We start from the raw sequence: 24,995 nt of genomic DNA on the forward strand, positions 1-24,995 counted from the left end.
TAGGCTTTGTAAAACTTGGGTGTGGCCTTTTCATTGAACACTATTTTACCCCTGATATGTTTGAGTTTTCCAGTGCCATCCTCGAACACTACTATGGCATCATCCAGTACCGTTCTTAATGTGCTTTCAGTTGACTCTTTCGGAAGGGATGTGGCATGCAAATTGTAGCTGGATGTCCAATCAAGTTGTGGTTATCTCAGCTAATCACAACCTCGCAATGCTGGCCCTTTTACCACATATAAGCTCAATGTGGCTTGTTGGTTTATGTGTTTCACTGTTACAAATGTCATTCCCACAGGAATTATATTTCTCCAGTCTAAATTCTTAGTTGGATATCTGTAGGCTTTAGTTCAGTATGTTTGAATTGCCGTTCAAACATATTTTGTGGAATGACTGAAACAGCTGAGCCAGTGTCCAATTCCATTTTAATTAATTTGCTGTTCACTTCTGGCGTAAGCCATGTTGCTTGTCTCCGGTTAGTTTTCACATTGTAAATCCGAAGGCTACACTGTCCTGTGTCACTCTCATCATTATCGATCTTCTTTCTTCAAAAGCATGCAGATTAGTGCTCTTTCTGAAACTGCAATTTGACTCTTTATCTTTTTACCTTCTTTGTATTCCATATATTTTTGTCTGCTCAACATGCTCTTTGTATGTGTCCTACTTTGTTGCATTCTCTACAAGTTTCACCTTTACATCTGCTTTGGTCTGGTGTGTGTTAGCCCCTGCCACAATGGTAACACAATTTGTTTGATAGATCAGTCTTTGTATAGATGTTACAATTTTATTCGTGCTCACTTTCATTCCTGACTCTAGCTCAATTATGTCTCTGACTGCTGTTCCTATTGATACAACTATTTCAACTACTCTTTTAAATGTTAGCTGTGGTTCAGTTAGGAGCCATTTTTGAATGGTCTCTTGTAAGATTGCACAAATGAAACAATCTTTCATTACTAAGCCTATAACTGAACTAACAATGCTCAGACAATCAATTCAGCCATGTACGCTGAAATGGAATCCCCTTTGGATTCCACTTATGAAATCTAAAGTGTTCTGCAATCAACAATGATTTCAGTTCAAAATGTTTCTGCATTACTTTTATAAAATCAGCAAAGCTCATTTCTGCTGGTTTGATTAGAGCAGTTGTACTTATAAGCAAACTGAAATCTAATGCACTCTGCAAAATTGGCACTCACTTTTCATTGGCTATTTCATTTGCTTCAAAATACTGCTCAATTCGTTCAATATATATCAACCAATTATCTTTTGTGCAATCAGATGTGTCTATCTTTCCGATGTAGTCAGCCATTTCTGTTCTTTTTAAAATTTATAATTAGTACCACCTGGTATTCACTGTTTATAAACCTGTGAATTAATCCACATTCTTTAGGCGAAGCACAAAGGTATGACATGGTGGCATGATGAAGTATGCAACCCCCGTATCTTTATACATAAACTGTAATAAATTATTGAAATGAACAAGAATGCTTAATCAAAACAACGGTCTACATCTGGTTGCAGGTCGATGAGACTAGGCAGATGAATAGTTTTGCACAGATCAGATGGGCCAAAGGGCCTGTTTCTGTACTGTAATGTTCTATGACTCTGTTGTGCCCCTCATGATTCTATAAGGCTTCCCCTTAGCTTCCTTTATTCCAGATAAAATGTTTCCAACTTTATCCATTTTCTTGTAATTCAAGCCCTCCTGTCCCAGCAATATTCTTGTGCAACTTATCTGCACAGTCATCCTATGGTCTGGTAACAAAACTGTGCATGGCATTCTATATGTAGTCTCACCAATCTCTTGAACAGTTATAACATGCTGCCCCAATGCAGGCGTTCCATACACAACTACCTTATCTACCTGTGTAGTCTCTTCCAAGGAATTTTGTTCTTGTACCTCTAGGTGTCTCCGTACTACAATACCACACCAGACCCTACTATTCATGTTATGCCCTGACCTTGCTTTAACAAATGCACCGCTGCACTTGTCTTGATTAAATTTCGTCCCTCCTTTATTCTTGGATTCACTTCCCAGTTGATCTATATTTTGTTGCACCTTTAGACAATCTTCACAGTCCAGTACACCATCAATTTTGTGGTGATCTGCAAACTTGTCTCCTACATTCTCATCAAAGTGACAAATAGTGGACCAAGCAGCAATCCTTGCAGTACACCATTGCTCACAGGCCTCCAAAATAAGAAACAACCCTCCTCTATGTCTCTCTTATACCTTCCACTAGGCAAATTTTGTTTCCAATTGGCTGGCTCATCCTGGAACCATGTGACCTTGCCTTGACAGCTTCACGTGAAGGAACTTGCCAAAAGTCTTGCTAAAATCCATGTATTCAATGTCTATAGCCCTGCCTTTGTTACTCCTCTTGGTTGCTCCAGGGGAAAAAAACAATCAAATATGCGGGACTTTTATTTCCACACACAAAACCTTGCTGACTATTGCTGATCACTCCTTGCCTTTTCAAATGCAAACAGGTTGGGTGCCACGGTAGCATAGCAGTTGGCACAGTGGGGCTTTTTGGAGTTCAGAGTTCAATTCTGCCGCCATCTGTAATGGAGTCTGCACGTTCTCCCTGTGAGTTTGTGGGGTTTCTTCAGGTTCCTCCCACAGTCCAAAGACAAACCGGTTCATAGGTTAATTTGTCAATGTAAATTGCCCTGTGATTAGGCTGGAGTTAAATGGGTGGGTTGTTGGGTGGTGGGGCTCATTGGGCTGTAAGGGCCTGTTCTGTGTTGTATGTATATCTAAACAAACATATATTTACAATATTACTGAAATATTACATACACAATAATCAGAAATGGGAAATCTGCCAAATTTTTCCTTTCTTGTGTGGGGCTGGGGAAGTGAGCAATGGTGATTGTACAATACTAAATGACAGAAGTCTAGAGATGGAAGCTTTGATCTTCCTGCTGTGTACAGCTCTGCTTACCCAAGAGAATTGTTAGAAATTGCCAGGTGGAATTATGTGTTTGTGTACATACACACACACACACACACACACAAACACACACACACACACACACACACACACACACACACACACACACACACCCAGCCCTTACTGGGCATTATAAATAATGAAAAAAAAATCGTTGTAAAATACAAGCCTTCAATATTTTTGTTTTGGTTAGATTAAAAAACAAAACCAACGAAAAGAGAAATGTATAATAATGTCACACATAACCTGAAGATAAAAGTCATTATTTCCACTATCTTTCAGCAAAGGAGGTTGCATAATATGTTGAAATAAAAAGGAAGTCCTGAGTGCTTGGTGAAATGGTTGTTGTTAGTTGCCGAAAATCAACACTACAAGGGTTTGAATAAAGAATCTAATGTGAATGGCCGTTAAAATGCTGGAGGTGCCTGGACCAATGATCATCTCCTGAATGACGTGGATCTTCTACCATTGACTAACAACCTAATTGACTGGTACATGCAGCAAATTAAGCTGATGTTGAAATGCTTCGCTTTTTTTTCAGTTGATTTAACTTCAATAATTAGCCAGTTTAGTGAGATGCCAATAACTAATGCCCCATGGTCAAGTGTACAATCTATCTTGATAATTATTCACCACTGTCTTCCAGCCCTTCCCCTTACACTGTGATACCATACACCACTTTGTAATGGTGGTTAAGTTACCAGCAACAAAACTCTGAACAAAAGGTTCAGAGTTCATATTTTTACTATGGCAGCTGGGGAGCTTAAATTATACTAATTTAAGTAAAGTCTAGAATTTTTTTTTAACTGAAAGCTAGTGTCAGCAAAGATGACAACCAAACCACTGTAAAAATTAAATTGGTTCACTAATACCTTTTGTGAAAGAAGTTTTCAGTCCTTGCTCGACTTGATGTATGATGTGAATGACTCTCAACTGCTTTTGCACTTCAGGGCAATTGGGGATGGGCAATAAAATGCTGGCATTGCCATGTCTCAGAAAGAAATAGCATTTAACTTCGAAGTTCTTTTTCTGCATAACTGATAATCTTTACATGTACCCTTGCCCCCCAGATGTCAGATCCAATTAACTGGCTGCAAAGCACCAAGAAACTATGCCAGGTTGTGATTGATAACCGCGAGCAACAAGTTCCAGTGCCCGTCAAGGAAGTAAGTGACTTAGACTCTTCATTACTACATCCAGCAGGCTGAAGAAAGCCTGTGGAAACATGCTGCATAATCACTGCCAGGCCAGGGGTGACTCCTCCTGCAGCGATGCAGGGAGTGCAGATATCTCACATCTCTAATATCTCAAAGCCATGTGGGTTCATGGGTTAATTGACTTTTCTAGATTAGTGTAGATGACTAGTGAGGGAATTGGGTGTAGTTAATGGTATAGGTCACAGGGGAATAAGTGAGGAAAGGAATTAATCTGTTTGCTGTGAGGGGTTACATTGTTTTGATGGGCCAAATGGCCTCTGATTGTTATGAGGAAATGAGAAGTACTGCGGGACAGACACTGCTCTGTAATGCAAATAGAACCAGTCATTTCTAAACATGAATACACTTCTCAAGCCTGCACACAATCACCCACCCCCACCCAACACTCTATTCCCCTGACACCAGTACATCTTTAAAATTTCACGAGAGTAGTCACACTTCACTTGCTGTTTGTGAGCAGTCTGCTTCTGTGTCATACTTGCATTTTAGTTCAAGAATCTGAGTTTCACTCTGCACATGTGACCTTGGTGCAGCTGGTGAGCTCTATCTTGTGAAAAGAATACCAGTTGACAGCGAAAAAGATTGAGATGTGCTCAAATCTTCCTTGGGGAAAAATAATGGCAACCCCTCTGACTCCTGGGAATCCCTGCCCATAACTATTCAAAGTGAGGAAGAAACAGTCAGGAAGCTACTGAGAAAATTAGGTTTAAGCATTAGGAACATGCAGATGCTCTGCTTAAGAGGCAGATGGAGTGCACCACCTCAGAAATTATCCACCACTGTCCGTCTCCTGCCCACCGTGGAAGATTTGTGACCTCATTAGCCACTCAAAACTTACAAAACTGAAAAGAAAACAAACCATTCTTGATTAAGAGGGACTGTCTGAAGAATATAATTATGTATTAAATCCAGTTATTCCTTTGATTAAATAACAAAAGTAAAACGTATACAGAGAAATGCATTCTGAGCATTTTATATGCCAAGAAAAACCTAGATTTGATACACCCCTAAGTCTTAAAAACTGTGTTTTAAAGTGCAACGTTCAATAGATTATTGGGAAGAGTGCAGTACTGTGAAAGATAGCTTCTCAGATATTAAACTGTAGCATTATCTGAAGAGGTTAACGTGAGGTAAACAACTGTTCTACTCAATATAATAAGAAATAAGGTGGATGATATTGTACTTTTACAGATTGTCAGGTATGGTATTGTGGCCATCATTGAATCGTGGTTGAAGGATGGTTGTAGTTGGGAACTGAATGTCCAAAGTTGCACGTTGTATCAGAGGGATAGGAAGGTTGGCAGAGTGGGTGGTGTGGCTCTGCTGCTAAAGAATGGCATCAAATCATTGGAAAGATGTGACATGGGATCGCAAGATGTTGTATCATTGTGGGTTGAGTTGAAAAACTGCAAAGGTAAAAGGACCATGATGGTAGTTATATACAGGCCTCCAAACAATAGCTGGGATGTGGGCTACAGATTACAATGGGAAATAGAAAAGGTGTGTCAAAAGGGCAATCTTATGATAGTCATGGGAGATTTTAACACGGAGATAGATTGGGAAAAATCAGTTTGGTAATGGATCTCAAGAGAGTGAATTTGTTGAATGACTACAAGATGGCTTTTTAGAGCAGTTTGTCGCTGAGCCTACTAGGGGATCAGCTATACTGGATTGGGTGTTATGTAATGAACCGGAGGAGGTTAGGGAATGTATGATAAAGGAACCCTTAGGAGGCAGTGATCACAATATGATTGAGTTCAATCTGAAATTTGATAGGGAGAAAGTAAAGTCTGACGGAACAGTATTTCAGGGGAGTAAAGGAAATTACTGTGGTATGAGAAAGGAGCTGGCCAAAGTAATTTGGAAGGAGATATTGGCAGGGATGATAGCAGAGCAGCAATGGCTTGAGTTTCTGGGAAAAATAAGGAAGGGGTAGGATAGCTGTATTCAAAAGGAAAGAAATACTCAAACGGCAAAATAGTACACCGTGGCTGACAAGGGAAGTGAAAGCTAAGGTAAAAGCAAAAGAGAGAGCATACAACAAATCAAAAATTAGTGGGAAGACAGAGGATTGGGAAGCTTTTAAAAACCATCGGAAAGCTATGAAAAGAATCATTAGGAGGGAAAAGTTGAAATATGAAAGCAAGCTAGCAAACAATATCAAGGTAGATAGAAAAAGCTTTTTCAAGTATATAAATTTTTTTTAAAAAAGAGATGAAAGTGGATATAGGACCCCTAGAAAATGAGGCTGGAGAAATTATAATGGGGGACAAGGAGATGGCAGATGAACTAAATGAGTATTTTGCATCAGTCTTCACTATGGAAGACACTAACAGACGTTGAAGGGTATGAGGGAAGAGAAGTGGGTGCAGTTACTATTACAAGGGAGAAGGTGCTCAAAAAGCTGAAAGACCTAAAGGTACATAAGTCATCTGGACCAGGTGAACTGCATCCTAGGGTTCTGAAAGAGGTAGCAGTAGAGATTGCGGAGGTAATAGTAATGATCTTTCAAGAATCATTGTACTCTGAGAACTGGAAAATTGCAAATGTCAGTCCACACTTTAAGAAAGGAGGGAAGCAATGGAAAGGAAATTATAGACCAGTTAGTCTGACCTCAGTGGTTGGGAAGTTGTTGGAGTCAATTGTAAAGGCTGAGTTATGGAGTACTTGGTGACACAGGACAAGATAGGCCAAAGTCAGCATGGTTTCCTTAAGGGAAAATTTTGCCTGATAGGTCTGTTGAAATTCTTTGTGGAGATTACACGTAGGATAGACAAAGGGGATGCAGTGGATGTAGTATATTTGGACTTCCAGAAGACCTTTGACGAGGCGCCACATATGATGCTGCTTACCAGGTTAAGAGCCATGGTATTGCAGGAAAGTTACTAGCATGGTTAGAGCATTGGCTGATTGGTAGGAGGCAGCAAGTGGGAATAAAAGGATCCTTTTCTGGTTGGCTGCCAGTGACTAGTGGTGTTCCACAGGGGTCGGTGTTGGGACCGCTTCTTTTTATGCTGTATATAAATGATTTAGATGATGAAATAGATGGCTTTGTTGCCAAGTTTGCAGATGATACGAAGATTGGTGGAGGGGGCAGGTTGTGTGAGGAAACAGGAAAGCTGCAGAAGGACTTACACAGATTAGGAGAATGAGCAAAAAAGTGGCAAATGAAATACGATGTTGGAAAATGCATGGTCATGCACTTTGGGAGAAGGAATAAATGTGCAGACTATTTTCTAAATGGGGAGAAAATCCAACAATCTGAGATGCGAATGGACTTGGGAGACCTTGTGCAGAAGACCCTAAAGGTTAACTTGCAGGTTGAATCGGTGGTGAGGAAGGCAAGTGCAATGTTAGCCTTCATTTCAAGAGTGTCTAGAATGTAAGAGCGGGAATGTGATGCTGAGGCTTTAAAAGGCACTGGTGAGGACTCACCTTGAGTATTATGAACAGTTTTTGTCTCCTTATCTAAGAAAAGATGTGCTGGCATTGGAAATGGTTCAGAGGATGATTCTGGGGATGAAAGGGTTATCATATGAGAAATGTTGGATGGCTCTGGGCCTGTACTTGCCGGAATTCAGAAGGATGAGGGGGGATATCATTGAAAGGCCTAGACAGAGTAGATGTGGGAACGATGTTTCCCATGGTGGGGGAGTCTAGTACGAGAGGGCACAGCCTCAGGATAGAGGTCTGTCTATTTAAAACAGAGATGTTTAGCCAGAGAGTGGTGAATTTGTGGAATTTATTACCACAGCCAGCTGTGGAGGCCAGGTTGTTCAGTGTATTTAGGACAGAGATTGAGAGGTTCTTGACTGGGCACGGCATCAAAGGTTCCGGGGAGTGGGGCTGAGGAGGGAAAAAAAGGTACCAGCTATGATTGAATGGCGGGGTGGACTTGATGGGCCAAATGGCCTAATTCTGATGCTATGTCTTGTGGTCTTTGGTTTATCATGAAACAATCATCTCTGCAAGCAGGTTTTATTTGCTAGTGTACTGGGCAACTGGACAGCTGTTCATGGGACTGACTGTTCCTACAGTATATTGATTCAACATTTTGAGTATAAAGCAGGAAATGTTTGTCACAATGAAATTGAACACTAAATTTCTATCCCTGCCTTTCTATTGAATCCTGACCTATGACTATAATTTGATAACTGTTACTGTCACTTTCTTGACGCACAGACTGGTTACCTTGCTTTGTACTTTCTCATAATAGGAAGTGGCTGCCAGTTATCCTGAACTCAATGATCTGATGGAATCTATTGAAATGCAGCACCTAAAGGAAGATGATGTCATTTTAATCAAAGGTCTACAACGGCAGCATTCTGAGACAGCAGCAGATGAGTTGCAGGTAAAGCCCGGAGCCAATGTAAAGCCTCCCTCCTTGAATACTTGGTATTCTCTCCCTAAAGGTCTCAGTTATTGAGTATATTCCAGTCTGAGATGATTAGATTTTAAGGGATTCAGAGGATAAAGGACTCTAAAATAAAAGATCAACCTTCAACTTTTTGAAGGAAGGAATAAGCATGGAGATGCAGGACAATATATAATACTGCCTTTTTTTTTCACTCGTGCTCTGAAAGACATAATTGCTGAAGTTCAAGGTCTGTATTCTCCAGCAAGCCACAAACAGGGAGAATCTAGAGAGAAAGGTGCAGACTCGGTACAGTCTAAACCGTATCAAGTCTGTGACAGAAAACTCTCCATTTGCTTAGGGGAATGTTACACCAGCAACACTTCAAAAATTCAACAGAATACAGGACACAAGATTTTACTTATTTGACACCTAATCCACTAGTCTAAATTATAGATATCTTCAACAAACCCCTTCTCAAACCACCAACCTTGACCAGAGCATTTTCATTTATGGGATGTGGCCATTGCTGACAAGCCAGGATTAATTACCCATCCCTAATTGCCTTTGAGAACTGCACCACCCTTTACTCTGCAATTGGAAATACACTACCTTCCATTTACTGTTGATGGATCTAATGCATGGGAGACTAAATTAAAAAAAAAGAAAAAGTATTCACCACGAGGATTGCAGCAGTTCAAGATAATGACCAACCATATTGTTCTTGAAGGCACTTGGGGATAAGCAGTAAATACTAGTATTACTAGTAAGGTCCACATCCAATGGATGTTTAAAAAAAAGAAAATTACAATCATAAATTTGGTGTATTTTAATCAGTCTTTATTGTTGCAGCACTTAAATGTGAAAAATAATTATTACCATTGTAGTCAAGTCAAATGATTTCACTGGTTATTTAAATTCTATTACAAATTTTTGTTCTGTTTTAAGTCTTTTTAGGGCCATTGGAGATGCAACTTCAATTAGATCCGGTACCTGATTGCTTTTGGAAATGTTAAAAAGAAAGCAGCTAGAATGGTTCAGCTGAATTAGCCTCTTTAAACTGACCGAGGGTTACCAGTGGTTGAATGAATGCCACTCATAAACACAAGGGATTCTGCAGATGTTGTAAATCTTAAGGAACACACACAAAATGGTGGAGGAACTGAGCAAGTGAGATAACATCAATGGAGGGGAATAAACAGTCAACTTTTGGGCTGAGGCCCTTCATCAGGACTCAAAAAGAAGGGGGGTAAAAGGCAGAATAAGAAGGTGGGGGGAAGAGAAGGAATAATCTGGCAATTGATAGGTGAGACCAGGTAAATGCGAAGGTGGGTGGGTGATTCTATGTGACTTGCTTGTCCACCGATCTCCCCACTGTGACTTATCACTGCAAAAGTAACAAGTGCTACACCAGCTGTCATACCTATTCCTTCTCCACCATTCAGAACCTCAAACAGTTCTTCTAGGTGAGGCGACACCTCACCTGCAAGTCTTGTTAGAGTCATCTATCTTATCTAATGCTCCTGGTACAGTCTTCTCTACATCAGTGACACCCGGGGTAGATTGGGAGACTGCTTTGTCAAGCATCTTCATTGTGTTTACCGCAAAAGGCAGGAACTCCCAGTGTCTTCCCATTTCATTTCTACTTCCCATTCCCATTCTGACATGTCTGTCATAGCATCATCTACCGCCAAGAGGAAGCCAAGCTCAGTTTGGAAGAGAAACAACTCATATTTCATCTGGGTAGCCTCCAACACGATGGCATAAACATTAACTTCTCTAACTTCTGGTAATTACTTCCCACCTCCCCATTTTCTCCTTTTCCGTTACCTATTCTGTTACCCTCTCACCCCTTCTCTTCTGCTCACCAATCCATCATCTACCTCTGTTTTTCTTCCTTCCCTTCAGTCCATTGTCCTCCTTTTAGAAGCCTCCTTCTTCAGTCCTTTACCTCTTCACCCATCCTTCACGCTTATTACTTCATTGACCTTCTCCCTCACCTGGTCTCATCTATCACCAGCCAGCTTGTATCCCTACCTGATTCTGGCTACTGCCCCTTCCTTTCCAGTCCTGATGAAAGGTCTTGGCCTGAATTTCAATTGTTTGCTCCCCTCCACAGATTTGAGTTCCTCCAACATTTTGTGTGTGTTATTCCCAAATGAGTGCCACTGACTGCTTCACATGCTCTTCAGTTCAATCTGTATTCAAAAACAGGATGATAGTTAAGTCTAAACGCTTCCATAATGTTTCGGAAAGCTTAAGCAGTGACTGGAAAAGCTCTGTTTCACCCTTAGCCCTTCACAATGAAAAATTTTAGATTGTAGCGCAGAACTAGATAGGGTTGAGATAGTTTGGAAGGTTGAAATCTAATAAAGGTATTTAAATAATGCAAGGTCATCTGAACTCTGTGTGGTAGCACGAAGAAGAGAAAAATCTGCAGATGCTGGAAATCCAAGCAGCATATACAAAATGCTGGAGGAACTCAGCGGCCCACGCAGCATCTATGGAAACGAGTAAACCGTTGAAGTTTTGGGCCTGATGAAGGGTCTCGACCCAAAACGTCAACTGTTTACTCTTTTCTGTGGATGCTGCCTGGCTGGTTGAGTTCCTCCAGCATTTTGTATATGTGTGGATTAGTTGATGAAATTACTGTTGCTTTAAATGAAAGGAATGCAACACGGTTGAGAATTTTTTTGATGGATTCTAATTTCAGTAGTAACTCTGTCTATTTAACAATTGACTGTTTCAAAATAAACAGTATATAATGGTCAGCAATTTGCATTTGACTGGAGAAAGGTGTACATGCACTGTTTATTAATTCTTCAGCTGCCTAGTAACGTTGAGCCTCTGTTTCCTTGATCACTTCTAGTATGGCACCCTCTTCAGGGAAAGTGTGATATGTGTAAACAGGGCAGGCAGCAATGTATCTTTCTAAATAATCCTATTCTGAAAGCTCACTGACACAAGTGGTCTAAACTAGGAAGTAAATGTTAAAATATTTAGTTTATTATTTATCAATAGAAATTTACATAAATGAAAGGGAAATAGTAATTTGTAAGACATAGGAGCAGAATCGGGCCATTCGGCCCATTGAGTCTGCTCTGCCATTTCATCATGGCTGATCCATTTCCCTCTCAACCGCATTCCCCTGCCTTCTCCCCATAACCTTTCATGCCTTGACTAATCAAAGATCTATCAACCTCCGCTTTAAATGTACCCAGTGAGCTGGCCTCCACAGCCACCTGAGGCAACGAATTCCACTGATTCATCACCCTCTGGCTAAAGAAATTCCTCCTCATCTCTGGTCTAAACAGGCATCCCTCTATTTTGAGGCTGCACCTCTGGTCCTAGACTCCCCCACCAAGGGAAACATCCTCTTCGCATCCACTGTCTCTAGGTCTTTCAACATTCAATAAGCTTCAATGAGATTCCACACCCCCTCCAATTCTGCGTTCCATTTAGTACACCCCCGAGCCTTCAATCGCTGCTCATAGGATAACTTTTCATTCCCAGAATCATTCTCTTGAACCTCCTCTGAACCCTCACATCCTTCCTTAAATAAGGGAGCCAAAACTGCTCACAGAACTCACCAGTGCATTATATAGCTTTAGTATTACATCCTTGCTTTTATATTCTGTTACTCTTGAAATGAATGCTAATATTGTATTCACCACCTTCACTGCAAATTCATCCTGCAAATTAACCTTTAGGGAATGATGCAGAAGGACTCCCAAATCCCTTTGCACCTCAGACTTCTGAATTTTTTCCCCCATTTAGAAAATAGTCTATGCTTTTATTCTTTCTCCCAAAGTGTATGACCGTACACTTCCTGACACTGTATTTCATCAGTCACCTCTTTGCCCATTCTCCTCATCTGAATAAGTCCCTTTGCAGCCTCCCTGCTTCCTCAACACTACCTTCCCCTCCATCTCTCTTCCTATCGTCCACAAACTTGGCCACAAAGCCATTGATTTCATCATCCAGATCATGGACATACAACGTAAAAAGAAGCAGATCTTCGTAATACACCACTAGTCACAAACAGCCAATCCGAAAAGGATCCCTTTATTCCCGCATTTTACCTCCTGCCAATCAGCCAGTGCTCCATCCATGCTAGTATCTTTCCTGTAATATCCTGGGCTCCTATGTTGTTAAGGTCCCTCAAAGGCCTTCTGAAAATCCAAGTACACAACATTCACCAATTCTCCTTTGTCTATCCTGCTTGTTATTTCTTCCAAAAAATTCTAGGTAAAATTTTCCCTTAAGGAAACCATGCTGACAATGGCCTATTTTGACATGTGCCTCCAAGTACCCCAAAATCATATCCTTAACAATAGACTCCAACATCTTCCCAACCACTGAAATCAGGCTACCTGGCCTTCAATTTCCTTCCTTCTGCCTCTCTCCCTTCTTGAAAAGTGGAGTGACATTTGCAATTTTCCATTCATCTAACCATGCCAGAGTCTATTGATTCTTGAAAGATCATTATTAATGCCTCCACAATCTCTTATAGCTACCTCTTTTAGAAACCTGGAGAGTAGTCCACCAGATACTGGTGACTTACCTACTTTCAGACCCTACAATTTCCCCAAGCACTTTCTCCCTTGTAATAGCAACTGCACTCTCTAGTGTCTTCCACAGTGAAGACTGATGCAAAATACTTATTCAGTTCATCCACTGTTTCCTTGTCCCCCATTACTATCTCTCCAGCATCATTTTCCAGTGGTCCAATATCTACTTTTGCCTCTCTTTTACTCTTTAGCTATCTGAAAAACTTATAGTATCATTTTTGATATTATTGATTAGCTTACCTTCATATGTAATGTTTTTATTAGTTGCCTTCTCCTGGTTTTAAAAAATTCCTAATCCTCTAACTTCTCACTAATTTTTGCTCTATTATATGCCTTCTCTTTTGATTTTATGTTGTCATTGACTTTATTTGTAAGAAACAATTGCATCATCCTGCCTTTAGGATACTTCCTCTTCTTTGGGATGTATCTATCCTGCGCTTTCCGAATTGCTCCCAGAAACTCCAGCCTTTGCTGCTCTGCCATCATCCATAAGTTATAGGAGCAGAATTAGGCCATTTGGCCCACCGAGTCTGCTCTGCCATTTCATTATGGCTGATGCAGTTTTCCTCAGCCCTAATCTCATAGCCTCTCCCTGTATCCCTTCATGCCCTGACCAATTAAGAATCTATCAACCTCTGCCTTAAATATACATTTAAAAACTTTGCCTCCACAGCTGCCTGTGGCAAAAAATTCCACAGATTCACCTCTCTCTGGCTAAAGAAACCCCTCATCTCTGTTCCAAAAGGACACCCCTCTATCTTGAGGCTGTATCTTCTGGTCTTACACTCTCCCACCATTGGAAATGTCCTCTCCACATCCAGTTTATCAAGGTCATTCACTATTTGATAGGTTTCAATGAGGTCGTCTGAATTCCAGTGAATTCAGGCTCAGAGCCATCAAATGCTCTTCCTGTGTCAAGCCACTCAATCCTGGAGTAATTTTTGTGAACTTCCTTTGAACCTGCTCCAGTTTCAGCATGTCCTTTCTTAGATAAGGGGCCCAAAACTGCTCACAACACTGTAAGTGAAGCCTCACCAGTGGTTTATAAAACCTGAACATTACATCTTTGCTTTTATGTTCTAGTCCCCCTGAAATGAATGCTAACATCACATTTACCTTCCCCATCACAGACTCAATCCCTGTTAGTGTCCCCTTCCAATCAACTTTGGCTAGCTCCTCTCTCATGTCTCCGTAATTCCACTTACTCCACTATAGTACTAACACATCTGACTATAGCTTCTCCTTCTCAAATTGCAGGCTGTATTCTATCATATTATGATCACTATTTCCTTTACATTAAGCTCCTTAATCATATCCAGTTCATTACACAACACCCAATCCATAAATGCTGATTCGCTATTGGGCACAACCACAAGATGCTCCAAAATGCCATCTCAAAGGCATTCCACATATACTCGCACTTGGGATCCAGCATCAACCTGACTTTTCACTATCTATCTGCATTTTGGAATGCCCTATAACTAACATTACATTGCCTTTTTGACATGCTTTTTCTATCTCCTGCTATAATTTGTAGACCACATCCTGGCTATTGTTCAGAGGCTTGTAAATATCTTCCATCGGTTTCTTAACTCTACCCACAAGGATTCTACATCTTCTGATCCTATGTCACTTCTTTCTAACTATGTGATTTCATTTTTTTTACCAGTGGATCCACTCCTCCTCCTTTGCCTACCTGCATATCCTTTCAATAGATCGTGTATCCTTGAATATTAAGCTCCTAACTAAAATTGTCTTTCAGCCGTGACTCTGTGATACTCACAATGCCATACCTGCTAATCTCCTGCTGTGCTACCAGATCATCTACCTTATTTTGTATAGTGCATACATTCAAATATAACACCTTCAGTCCTGTATTTGTCACCCTTTTCAGTTTTGTCCCCCTTTTACACTGCAATCCATCCCACTGACTGCAATTTTGCCCTATCATCTAGCTGTCCTTCCTCACAGTTTCACTACAGACTACCTCTGCTTGTAAACCAACATCCCTATTCTCAGCCCTATCACTCCAGTTCCCATCCCTCTGCCAAATTAGTTTAAACCCTCCTCAAAAGCTCTGGCTAACCTGTCCACAAGGATATTTGTCCCACTCAGGTTCAGGTGTAGCCCGTCCCTTTTGTACAGGTCATACATTCCCCACGAGATCCCAATGATCCATGAATATGAAACCCTGGATCAGATCCTCAGCCAAGCATTCATCTGTCAAATTATCCTATTTTGCCCTTATTGGGGCATGGAACAGGAAGAAATACAGTTCATTACCCTGGAGGTCTTGCATTTCAGTTTCTACCTAGCTCTCTAAATTCTCTCTTTAGGACCTCCACTCTTTTCCTTCCTATGTCATTGGTACCAATATGCACCAGGACAACTGATGCTCACCCTCCCCCTTTAGAATCTTGTGGGCACAGTCTGAGACATCCCTGACTCTAGCACCTGGAAGACAACATACCACCTGTGTTTCTCTATTGCATCCTCAGACTCTTCTATCCACTGTTCTGACTATGGAATCTCCTATCACCACTGCATTCCTCCTCTTCCCCCTTCCCTTCTGAGCCTCAGTGCCAGACTCGGTGCCAGGGACTTGGTTGTTGAGGCTCCCCCGGTAGGTCATTTCCCCCCCTCCTCCCCATAATAGTATCCAAAACAGTAAACTTGTTATTGAGGGAAAGAGCCATAGGGTTACTCTGCAATGGCTGCCTATTTCCCTTCCCTCTCCTGACAGTCACCCATTCACCTGCCTCCTGCAACCTAGGGGTGACTACCTCCCTGTAACTCCTATCGATCACCTCCGCAGTTTCCCATGCAAAATGAGGGTAATAAAGGTGGGCTTTTAGGGGAAAGAGAAAGCAATAAAACAATAGAAGCTCTAATAATAATTCTCAAAGAATAAGATCTCTTGTTTGCAAAGGCATTGTTTTAGGACAAGAATGTTTGGTAGATATTGCACTTTTCATAGTAGTATGAACTCACTCACATTACAACTACCTTTACACTTTTCTGGCATTTTTGATGGTCAGCAAGTAAGTTAATACAGCCACTTTTCATGGGTTTTTATGATGAATTTGCAAGTAGCAACTAGTTTGGGGCACCTAAAAAGAGCTTTGGGATTTCCACATCTTACCTCCACAGGATCAGACTCTGGAAGTTTATGCCTAATAACGGCACTCATTATTTTTAACCCAACATCTGGGCCATTGATTATTCACCTAAAGGTTTTACTGCCCCAGGCAATTTGTGCATATCAATTAGGTTTTTGCAGAATTGCAGAGAGGTTATGGCAGCAGAGCTGGAGCCTCTCCTGCTGGTGTTTTGAATTTGATCAGAATCTATATTCACTTTTTCCTTGTTAAATTGATTGCTGTTCTATGTTTTGAAAACAGAGTTCATCGGAAGGAGTGATGTGCCTCTCACCCTCTCCCAGCCACAGCACTGGCTCTGTGATGTCCAGCCTCAGGAAGTACGCTTTGGGATTCCAGCATGCCATCCATGCCATCACGCAGCATTTTGCTAACATGAACATTCGGTGTACCGAGGAACCAGAGTGCATTCCCACTGCTGAGTTTTCTCCTTCTGATGCCATCACTGCTCAGGAAACAAACCTTTCTGCTCCAGATGTTGAAGCTTGTTTTCCTGATGCTACAGTTCCTCCAGCTGATATTCCACCCCTTCCAACATCAGAGCAGTTGCGTAGGCAGAATTTAGTTCAAAGTTTATCTGGTCCTGTACAGCCTGTGGTATGTTATCCACCAGAGAGCGTTCAGTCATCATGTGTGGCAACCGATGTGGATCTTGGATTGCCTTCCAGTCCTCTGCCTCCCCCTGGATCACAATTTTTGGAAAAGCTATCCACTTTTGCCGGGCGGATGTCCAATGAGGTACTTAGTTCAGTGAACAAGGACAATGTTCCCCAGGGAACTAAGCCTGATTATATGGAGGTGAAACAGTCTAAGGTCTGGACATCCACTGGAAGTGAATTTTCTTTAGAGATGTCTTCTTGTGATGTTATCCCAACTTCTCATCTGAATCAAACGTTTCCAGATGTTGAAGTGTCTCTTAAATCATCAGACAATTATTTAAAGTCAATAGAGTCAGAGAGGAACACTACCGTTCTGGAATGTGAGAGTAGAGATACCATCCCATGTGGCATAGGCTTCCTGGCAAGCAAAGAGGCTTCCAATATTATTCAGAAATCTCTTCAAGAGATTGGGATTGAAAGGGAAAATCCTCTTAATGACAATGTTTCCAGGACAATACATGCCAGTTCTTCAGGGAAACCATGTACAATAATGCTTCCGGTTGTGGAGAATTATGCACTGAGGCTGACCCAGGAAGTAATTTCTGAAGGCACCAGGAGAGCAAACTTGGAGGGAAAGGTGATAAGTCACAACAAAGAGCCGTTTGAAGAGGAAAGTAAGAATTCACATCCTGGTCACTTGGAATCACATGAAGGAAATTCTTTGGACCTTTCAGAGATGCAGTTGTCACAATCTGACATTGATGCACACGAACTTAATCATCTTGGAAGAACCACGCCAAAGTCATTATGTATTGGAGTAAGCCCATTAATAGCTAGTGAACAGGCTGCAACTTCAACACAACAGTCTTTTGATTCACCTGTGGAGGGGGAAAGACATTTATCAGCATTTGACAAAGAAAGAGCAGATAATCAAGACTATGAGAAACTCATGTGTGACAAACTTGGGCTCACCAAGAAGGCATCATTGGACTATCCTGATGCACCACCACCAACACCACTGAAGCCACAGCTCACAGGCAGTCAGAGGAGTTTTACTAGGAAGCTCAAGGGAGGTTTGGCTAAAGAATTCCTTCCCTCACCCCCTCCACCAACTCCAAAGGAAATTGTCAATTTTTGCCTGCCTAAAGATGGGAGAGAGGAAAAGGCTGAATTTATGAGAAAGCTGATACGATCGCTGTCTCAAGAGTTTAGTGGAAAAGACACTACAGGGACTTCTGAGGTGCCAGATGACGAGAGGCTGCAAAATGTGCTGCAGGGATGTCCAGCTTCAGGAAGTGAACCAACAGAGGGGTTGTGCACCGATGAGAATAAGATGCAAGACTACTTCAGTAATTTAGTATCTGGCATTGTCTTTTCGTCTGCTCAAGTTATTTGTGGTCTTGTAGGAGAGAGCTTTGATCCTAAATATCCTAATGAGCAGAACCGTTCCAGTGTTACATTTGGCGATGATTGTCAGCTGAAGAGCCACTCTGTGGAAAAACCGAACCCGCGTCCTTCTGATGTAGCCATCCTGGAATCTCAAAGGATTGCAAGTGAAAACAATGGGGATAAAAACCGAGCCAGTTTTCCACTTGTAACAGAAAACAAATTGTGGGAATATACTGACAGACTAACACAGGAAATAGTTAATTCTGTCATCAACTTTCTGAATCAAATTGAATTACTTGAATGTGGGGAGCACAAGGTGGAGAGGAAAGGGAATGGGCACAAAGACTGTAAGCATTCACGTTATATCAAGCAGCTAAGCTCCATGTCTGAAGGCTTAGTGCAAAGAGTGGTAAAGTCTGCCCTCCACCTGTTTAAAGCTCAGTATCAGTTGCAGCCAGCCCAATATGCCAGCACTGCCAGCTTACCTGAAGGTGATGTGGATCCTGTGCCCTTTGCTGAAGTATTTCAGAACATTGATCCTACAGTCAGGGGCATTGAGGAGAATCCTTTTCTCACTGACGACGAAGAGCAGCAGTTTATCAAACCGTCACCGGAGACAATCACATCTGAGGCAAACAGTCACGCTGCAGCTCTGGACAGTGATCCTGTATTTACCTGGGAGGAGCAAGTGGCAGGAAGTCAAGGGACAGCTTGTGGAATTGGCACTGCACGCCCGCTTGATGTAACAAGTTATAAGAATGGCAGCAGTGTAAGATCTTCCAGCAGCCAGTGCCCATATGAGCAACCACTTGTGAAAATGGAGAGTGAAGAACGCACTGAAGAGAATTTGAGTGGTTTCGGTCAGGTAAAAATGAAAATAAGTTTATATGAACAAATGAAGGAAAGATCATGTCCACATAAAGATCAGGATGCACTGCTTGACTTCAACTCCAAGCCCATTAGTAACGATGAAGAAAAATCCTCCACCTTGGAATTAACAGAGCCAATGATGAAGGGTCCAGAACACAAACAGTTAAACAAAACTTATGCTGAAAGCTTAGCGCAAACTATACTGAATTCTTCCTTGGCTGATGCTTGTAGGCATTGTAGCTCTAGACTAGAGGAACCAACACATTCTCAAAGGACAAATGACTTGTACAGAAATGCTCTTTCTGTTTCCCGAAGCTCAGAAGAGAGTCTAGAGGACCAGCAGAAAGCACAGACAGAAGAATTCTTCAAGGACAAAGAAGAGCACGTTCCCTTAATTCTGAACACTAAATTTCAAGGACTCAAGGTAATTGAATATACCGGTGATTCATCAACAAAACAGCCGCAGGAAAATTCAAATCAATCAACGGCTGCTTTAAAGCAGTGTAATGAAGACCAGGAAGGCTATGAAGAAATGGAACATTGTAGCTTCTTATCTACAAAGCCAATTGAACTTTTGTTGATAAACTTCAACTCTGCATCTACAACTGTTGATGTTCAGGTACAAGCAATGCTGCAATGGGCAACAGGTTCCCAGCTCAATGTCTCCAAGATTCATATAAAGAATTCAAGTGAGGACTTTGTACAGGTAAGCTCTGCAAACTGGGGACTTAAAATTCATTCCCTGGACTCTGCAAATTCTGTAACCTAATTTGAGTAAGTGTGGATTAATTATCTGATTCTAACACAATGATTGAGCAAAGCTAAAAATAATGCATTCAAGAAAAATCTGGAGGCGAAATGCCGCAGATGCTGAATATATGAACTATGAAGAACACTCCACAATCACACAGATCCTACTGCAGTATAATAAAAGGCATAGGCAATGCATATGAACACAACTGAATAGCCTTAAAGCATTAATTTGCTTTGCCCTTTTATTGGAAACCACACTGTGAACACCAGAAGTAATGGAGTGGTATCACTTCAATCAGAGATGCTGGAAAAAATAGTCAACATGAAATGTCATTATTTCCAACTGAATATGTGCTCTAAAAACATTAAATGTTATTACCAACAGGTGATGAACAAATATCACAAGGTCATTTAGAATTTAAAGGTTGTTTCATGCTTTCCAATTCAGGGTGTATTTTTGGGGTGATGTTAACATTTAATATTTTCCTTTCCCTTCTAATCCCCTGCAGCTGTTCCTATGTTAGGAAGCAGAAATGTCTACTCAGTACTTTTACCATTAGCCACTAGAAGTTAATTTCTTGCACTTGCACACTTTCTCTCTCATGTTTTCTCCTCCAGTTTTGTTCATCCTTCTCCTAACTAGGTATGTTACAGCCCTTGGGACTTCCTTTAATAATTCTGCGTGACTGTTTTCTGTAATAGATGTAGCTATCTTCTCATTTCAATTTGTCTCCCTTTCCTTTTCTGTCTCCAAATGCTGGTCATTACCGTGATAATTTTGAGCTGTGACATATAACAGACAATTGTTCTGTTGTCTTCTCCCCCTCCCTTAAACATGCCTGTCTTATCACTTTTCCAGTAATGACAAAGGACCCTTGACTGAAAACACTTACACTTGTTTCGCTCCCTACTCATCTGAGTGCTTCCTGACGAAGGGTCTCGGCCTGAAACGTCGACTGCGCCTCGTCCTATAGATGCTGCCTGGCCTGCTGCGTTCACCAGCAACTTTGATGTGTGTTGCTTGAATTTCCAGCATCTGCAGAATTCCTGTTGTTTGCTTCCAGCATTTTCTGTTTTTGTTCAGATTTACAGTATCTGCAGTTTATCACTCCAGTAAAACACCAATATTTCATCTTTGAGACCATATCCGATTGTGGACACAGGCAGAGTATCTGAATTTATCTGAACAGTTGGTGAAGTTGTTGCAATATTTTTGCATTGTTTTAACTGTTTCTCCTACAGAAGCTTGGCACTAGATATGTACTCAGACCAGAAATAGAAATTGACCTGATGAGGGTTTCAACCCAAAACATTGACAATTCCTTCCCTGATGCTGCTCAACCTGCTAAATTCCTCCAGCAGATTGTTGCTATGGAAACTGTTCACCTACTGCACTGATTCTGTCCATTATCTAGTTTACCCATTACATCCATAAAGCTTTTAGAAAGTATCTGCACTTTTAATCAATTACGCTTGGAGATGTTGCTTTGATATGAGAGTAATCACTAGTATTGAAACAAGATTGTCTTAGGCACTTAATTGGAAAACTACTTGTCCATTACTAATGTCAGTAATTTTCTTGTCTGTTCCAGTTCCCCACTCTGTTGACATTAGCTGAAGAGGAAGAATGGACTGTGGGAGACCTCCTCTGTGCTGTGCTAGCCTTCTGTGAAAGTAACCAGAAAGCAGCCAATACAACACTCTTCGACTACCTCCTTGAACCATTGCATGGCATTGAGGCTTGCAGTAAACCACACAGTACCTCCAGCTAGGGCTTGGTTTTAGTGAGAAAATTATGCCCAATCACCTTTCATGGTGTTTCTAGTAAATTCAACGTTCCTGAGGATGAATTCGCATTTGGAAGGCATGGAAAGGAAATAATCTGTACCTTTCATTTCCACTCCACCCCACCACCCCCCCAGTCCTCTGACTATCGTGATTAACACGTTATACTGAAGGAAAATACAATGTTTTTATAAAAGTTTAAATTACTATGGTGGAATCAGTTTAATTTTATGCACGAGATCTGGCTCCAGATCAACTCTACCAAATGCTAGTCTGTAGCGAGGAGTGAGGAGACGCAGCAGCATTGCCTGCACCTACATACTATGTCTCTGAATCAAATCATTTCATGAAACTTGCCACCTCATCATCTCCTCACTTCCTCCCACAACAAAAGATTAATTTCATCCCATGATCTTCTCTTTCCACCACTACCATGACCAACTCTCCTTCAAGCTGTTAGCTACACATTTTCTCTCAACTCCATTCATTATATTGAAAGGACAACGGTAACTGAAATGGGAATAACCATATTTCCCAAATAGTTTTTTTATTCCTACCGTTGGTGTTGCTGTTATATTGAATACAGCACTGAAAGAGACTATTCAGTCAATCGTGTCCGCACTATCTCCTAAAGGGACAACCCTTAGTTCTATTCCCCTGCTCTTTTCCCCCAGCCCTGCAACTATTATCTCTGATATGCTTATCCAGTTCCCTTTTATAGACACTGATAAATTTAGAACACATTGAGTTCTGGATCCCAGCCCCTTTCTGAGTGGTGAAAAAAAAATCTTTATATCCTTCTGGTATTTTTTTTTTGCTCAATTTTAAATGTTTGTCTTATAATTTAGATGACAGCTTCACTTCCAGGTCTAAGCCAGTCATGCTACTGTGCACCTGTGTCATATTTCCTCTCATCCTACTGTACTCAAAAGAAAAACAACTACAATTTCTCCATTGTAACCATTTTCCATTCCTAATCTTTAATCCTCACCCTTGGATCTATTCTTGTATGTTCTGCACCCACTCTGGGACTTCCACATCCTTTCCAAAATGTGGGAACAGAGTTGAACACACTGCCCCATTTGTAGACTAACTTGCAGGTTCAGTTACTTTTCTGCGTATGCACTTTGTGCCTTTAATTATGAAGCCTAGGATCCAATGTACTCGAATAGTCACTGCATCTATATGGATGCCAGGGCATCAAAAGGGATGGGGAGAAGGCAAGGAAGTGGGGATGACTAGAAGAATTGGATCAGCCCATGATTGAATGGCGAAGCAGACTCAATGGGCCAAATGGCCTACTTCTGCTCCTATATCTTACGGTATTATATAAAGGATTTATGAATATTTATACACATTTCCTGCACACACTTTAGAATTTTAAAGTTTTAAGTTTTATCCTTTTTTATCCATATAGTTTCTCTTTTTTATTTATGTAATTTCATCCGTCTCTGAAATGATTTCCATCTGGTTCATGTTTGGCCATTTACTTGTTCCTCTTTTTTTCTTCCAGATATTACAGCTCTCCTTACTGTTTACCACTCTTCTAAGATTAGAATTGGCTTTAAATTTGATGTATTTACTTTGCACATGTAAATTTATGTCACTAATGTCTCAGGGAAAGAGAGGGCCTGGTCCTGACTCCTAGAGAAACACAATTAAACACAATGAATTAGTAGTCTATTACATTTAACCCTTAGTCATTTTGTCCCAGTTGTCAATTAATAAACAAATTTTCTGATAGCTGTAGATTTATTTTGAGTCATTCCCGGATCTGGCACAATATAAGTGCAAGATACCATCTTCTACAAGCTGAATATAATGGTTGTACCTTGAGATTTACCTCAAAGTAATCCTGTCCAAATGACTGGTGAATGTATAAGCCTTTTGCCTTCACACCATTTGATTTGGAAACGCACCATTATGTTAGTCAACAAAGCTCCCTCCAATGACTAATGGACTGTTAAACTAAGCCCTTTAAACCCCAAACTGTACTGAATTAGTTTGCCTTGTTAGTGGAAATAGGACGTTACATTAGCCCCACTATTCTCAGATTATGCAAAAATCAGAGTTCCTAACTATCTATGGGTCTCTGAAAAGTGTAGTCTCATGAACCCTGAGTAAAGACTAATGTTTACTCTTGGTTTGTAGCACTAATGAGCTGAACTTTGTACTGTGCTGTTAATGAACCTCAAAGACAAAATACCATGTGTCAGAGCTACAAAAATGCATCTCTTGTGTGTTCCTGAGGATGAACTCCTCAACAAAGATCTTAAATGCCTTTTCATGCTTTTACCCATAAATGTTGTTAATACCCTTGGAAATGTGCCTTGCTTAATGTCAATTTCAGCAGAGAGGCCAATGTTTATCAGTATTATGTTTATAAATAGGAAAATCAGTTTATCTCATGGAGGCATTTTATAATTGAGATTACTCTACAAGAAATATTCTCTGGATGTTTTGTAAACCTGCAAAGATTAGTAGAAGAATAAAATGCTTCCACATGAATTTGGATGATGATGAAAACGCTCTGCTGGAGGATAGGACTTCTTCAGTGGTGGCCAAATACCATACAAGAAAACTTTTGAGAAATATTCATTTAACTTTGTAAGCACTGAAGTATGCAGAAGATGAGGAAATTTAGACCAGAGGTCTTAATGAATGCTTTTAACTATATATAAGTCTGTTCCATGCAGCTTCCTCCTTTTCAGAGGAATCTTTCGAACATTAAAAGTCATAAGCCTTTCAGCGTAAAGGCAGGACAGACCTGTTCCACTGCTTGTTTCATCACAGGCCAGACAATTAGAATCCTGTTAGACAAGCATGGATTTTTCCAAACAACAGAGAATCTGCAGATTCTCAGCCCAAAACGTCGACTGTACTTTTTTTTTCTAGATGCTGCCTAGCCTGCTGAGTTTCTCCAGCATTTTGTGTGTGTTGCATGGATTTTTCCAACTGGATTTTAACACGTGGTTGAGAGCTGGTTCCTCTACAACTTTCAGAAGGTTTTGTTTATTTTGGATTTACTAGGTTTGTTATGCATATTTCCACTCCTTAATTATTATCTGTTTTAGTTTAAGTATTGCATGTGCATTTCAGCTGTTACATTAAAAACAGTAGGTGAATGAACATAATCCAGTCATTTTCCTTCTATATGAGAATGTGCACTGTGTCTTAGAAAAAGATGGTGCTCTATCTTGATCCAGGTTGGAGCTGATTTCACAAGGATTGTAAAACAGAGCAGTATTTTTTCTACTTTTATCTTCAGATACAAAATATTTTGCAAAATAAAATGTGCTAAAAGTTTAGAAATTATGCCCTACATTTTTTTAAATAAAGTAA

General features: G+C 40.7%; 1 protein-coding gene across 2 annotated transcripts in view; it reads left to right on the top strand.

The window, feature by feature from the left end:
- si:dkey-171c9.3 (uncharacterized) overlaps window positions 1-24,995 on the top strand; it is a 56,096-nt gene extending 31,101 nt beyond the window's left edge. For both annotated transcript variants that reach the window (XM_063060754.1, XM_063060755.1), the window contains exons 2-5: window positions 4,028-4,123; window positions 8,391-8,525; window positions 16,501-19,821; window positions 21,461-24,995. In XM_063060754.1, coding sequence (XP_062916824.1) covers window positions 4,028-4,123; window positions 8,391-8,525; window positions 16,501-19,821; window positions 21,461-21,640 — 3,732 coding nt within the window. In that variant the 3' untranslated portion in view covers window positions 21,641-24,995. The remainder of the gene's footprint in view (window positions 1-4,027; window positions 4,124-8,390; window positions 8,526-16,500; window positions 19,822-21,460) is intronic.

Source organism: Mobula hypostoma, chromosome 10, assembly GCF_963921235.1.
Source record: "Mobula hypostoma chromosome 10, sMobHyp1.1, whole genome shotgun sequence".
NCBI lineage: Eukaryota > Metazoa > Chordata > Chondrichthyes > Myliobatiformes > Myliobatidae > Mobula > Mobula hypostoma.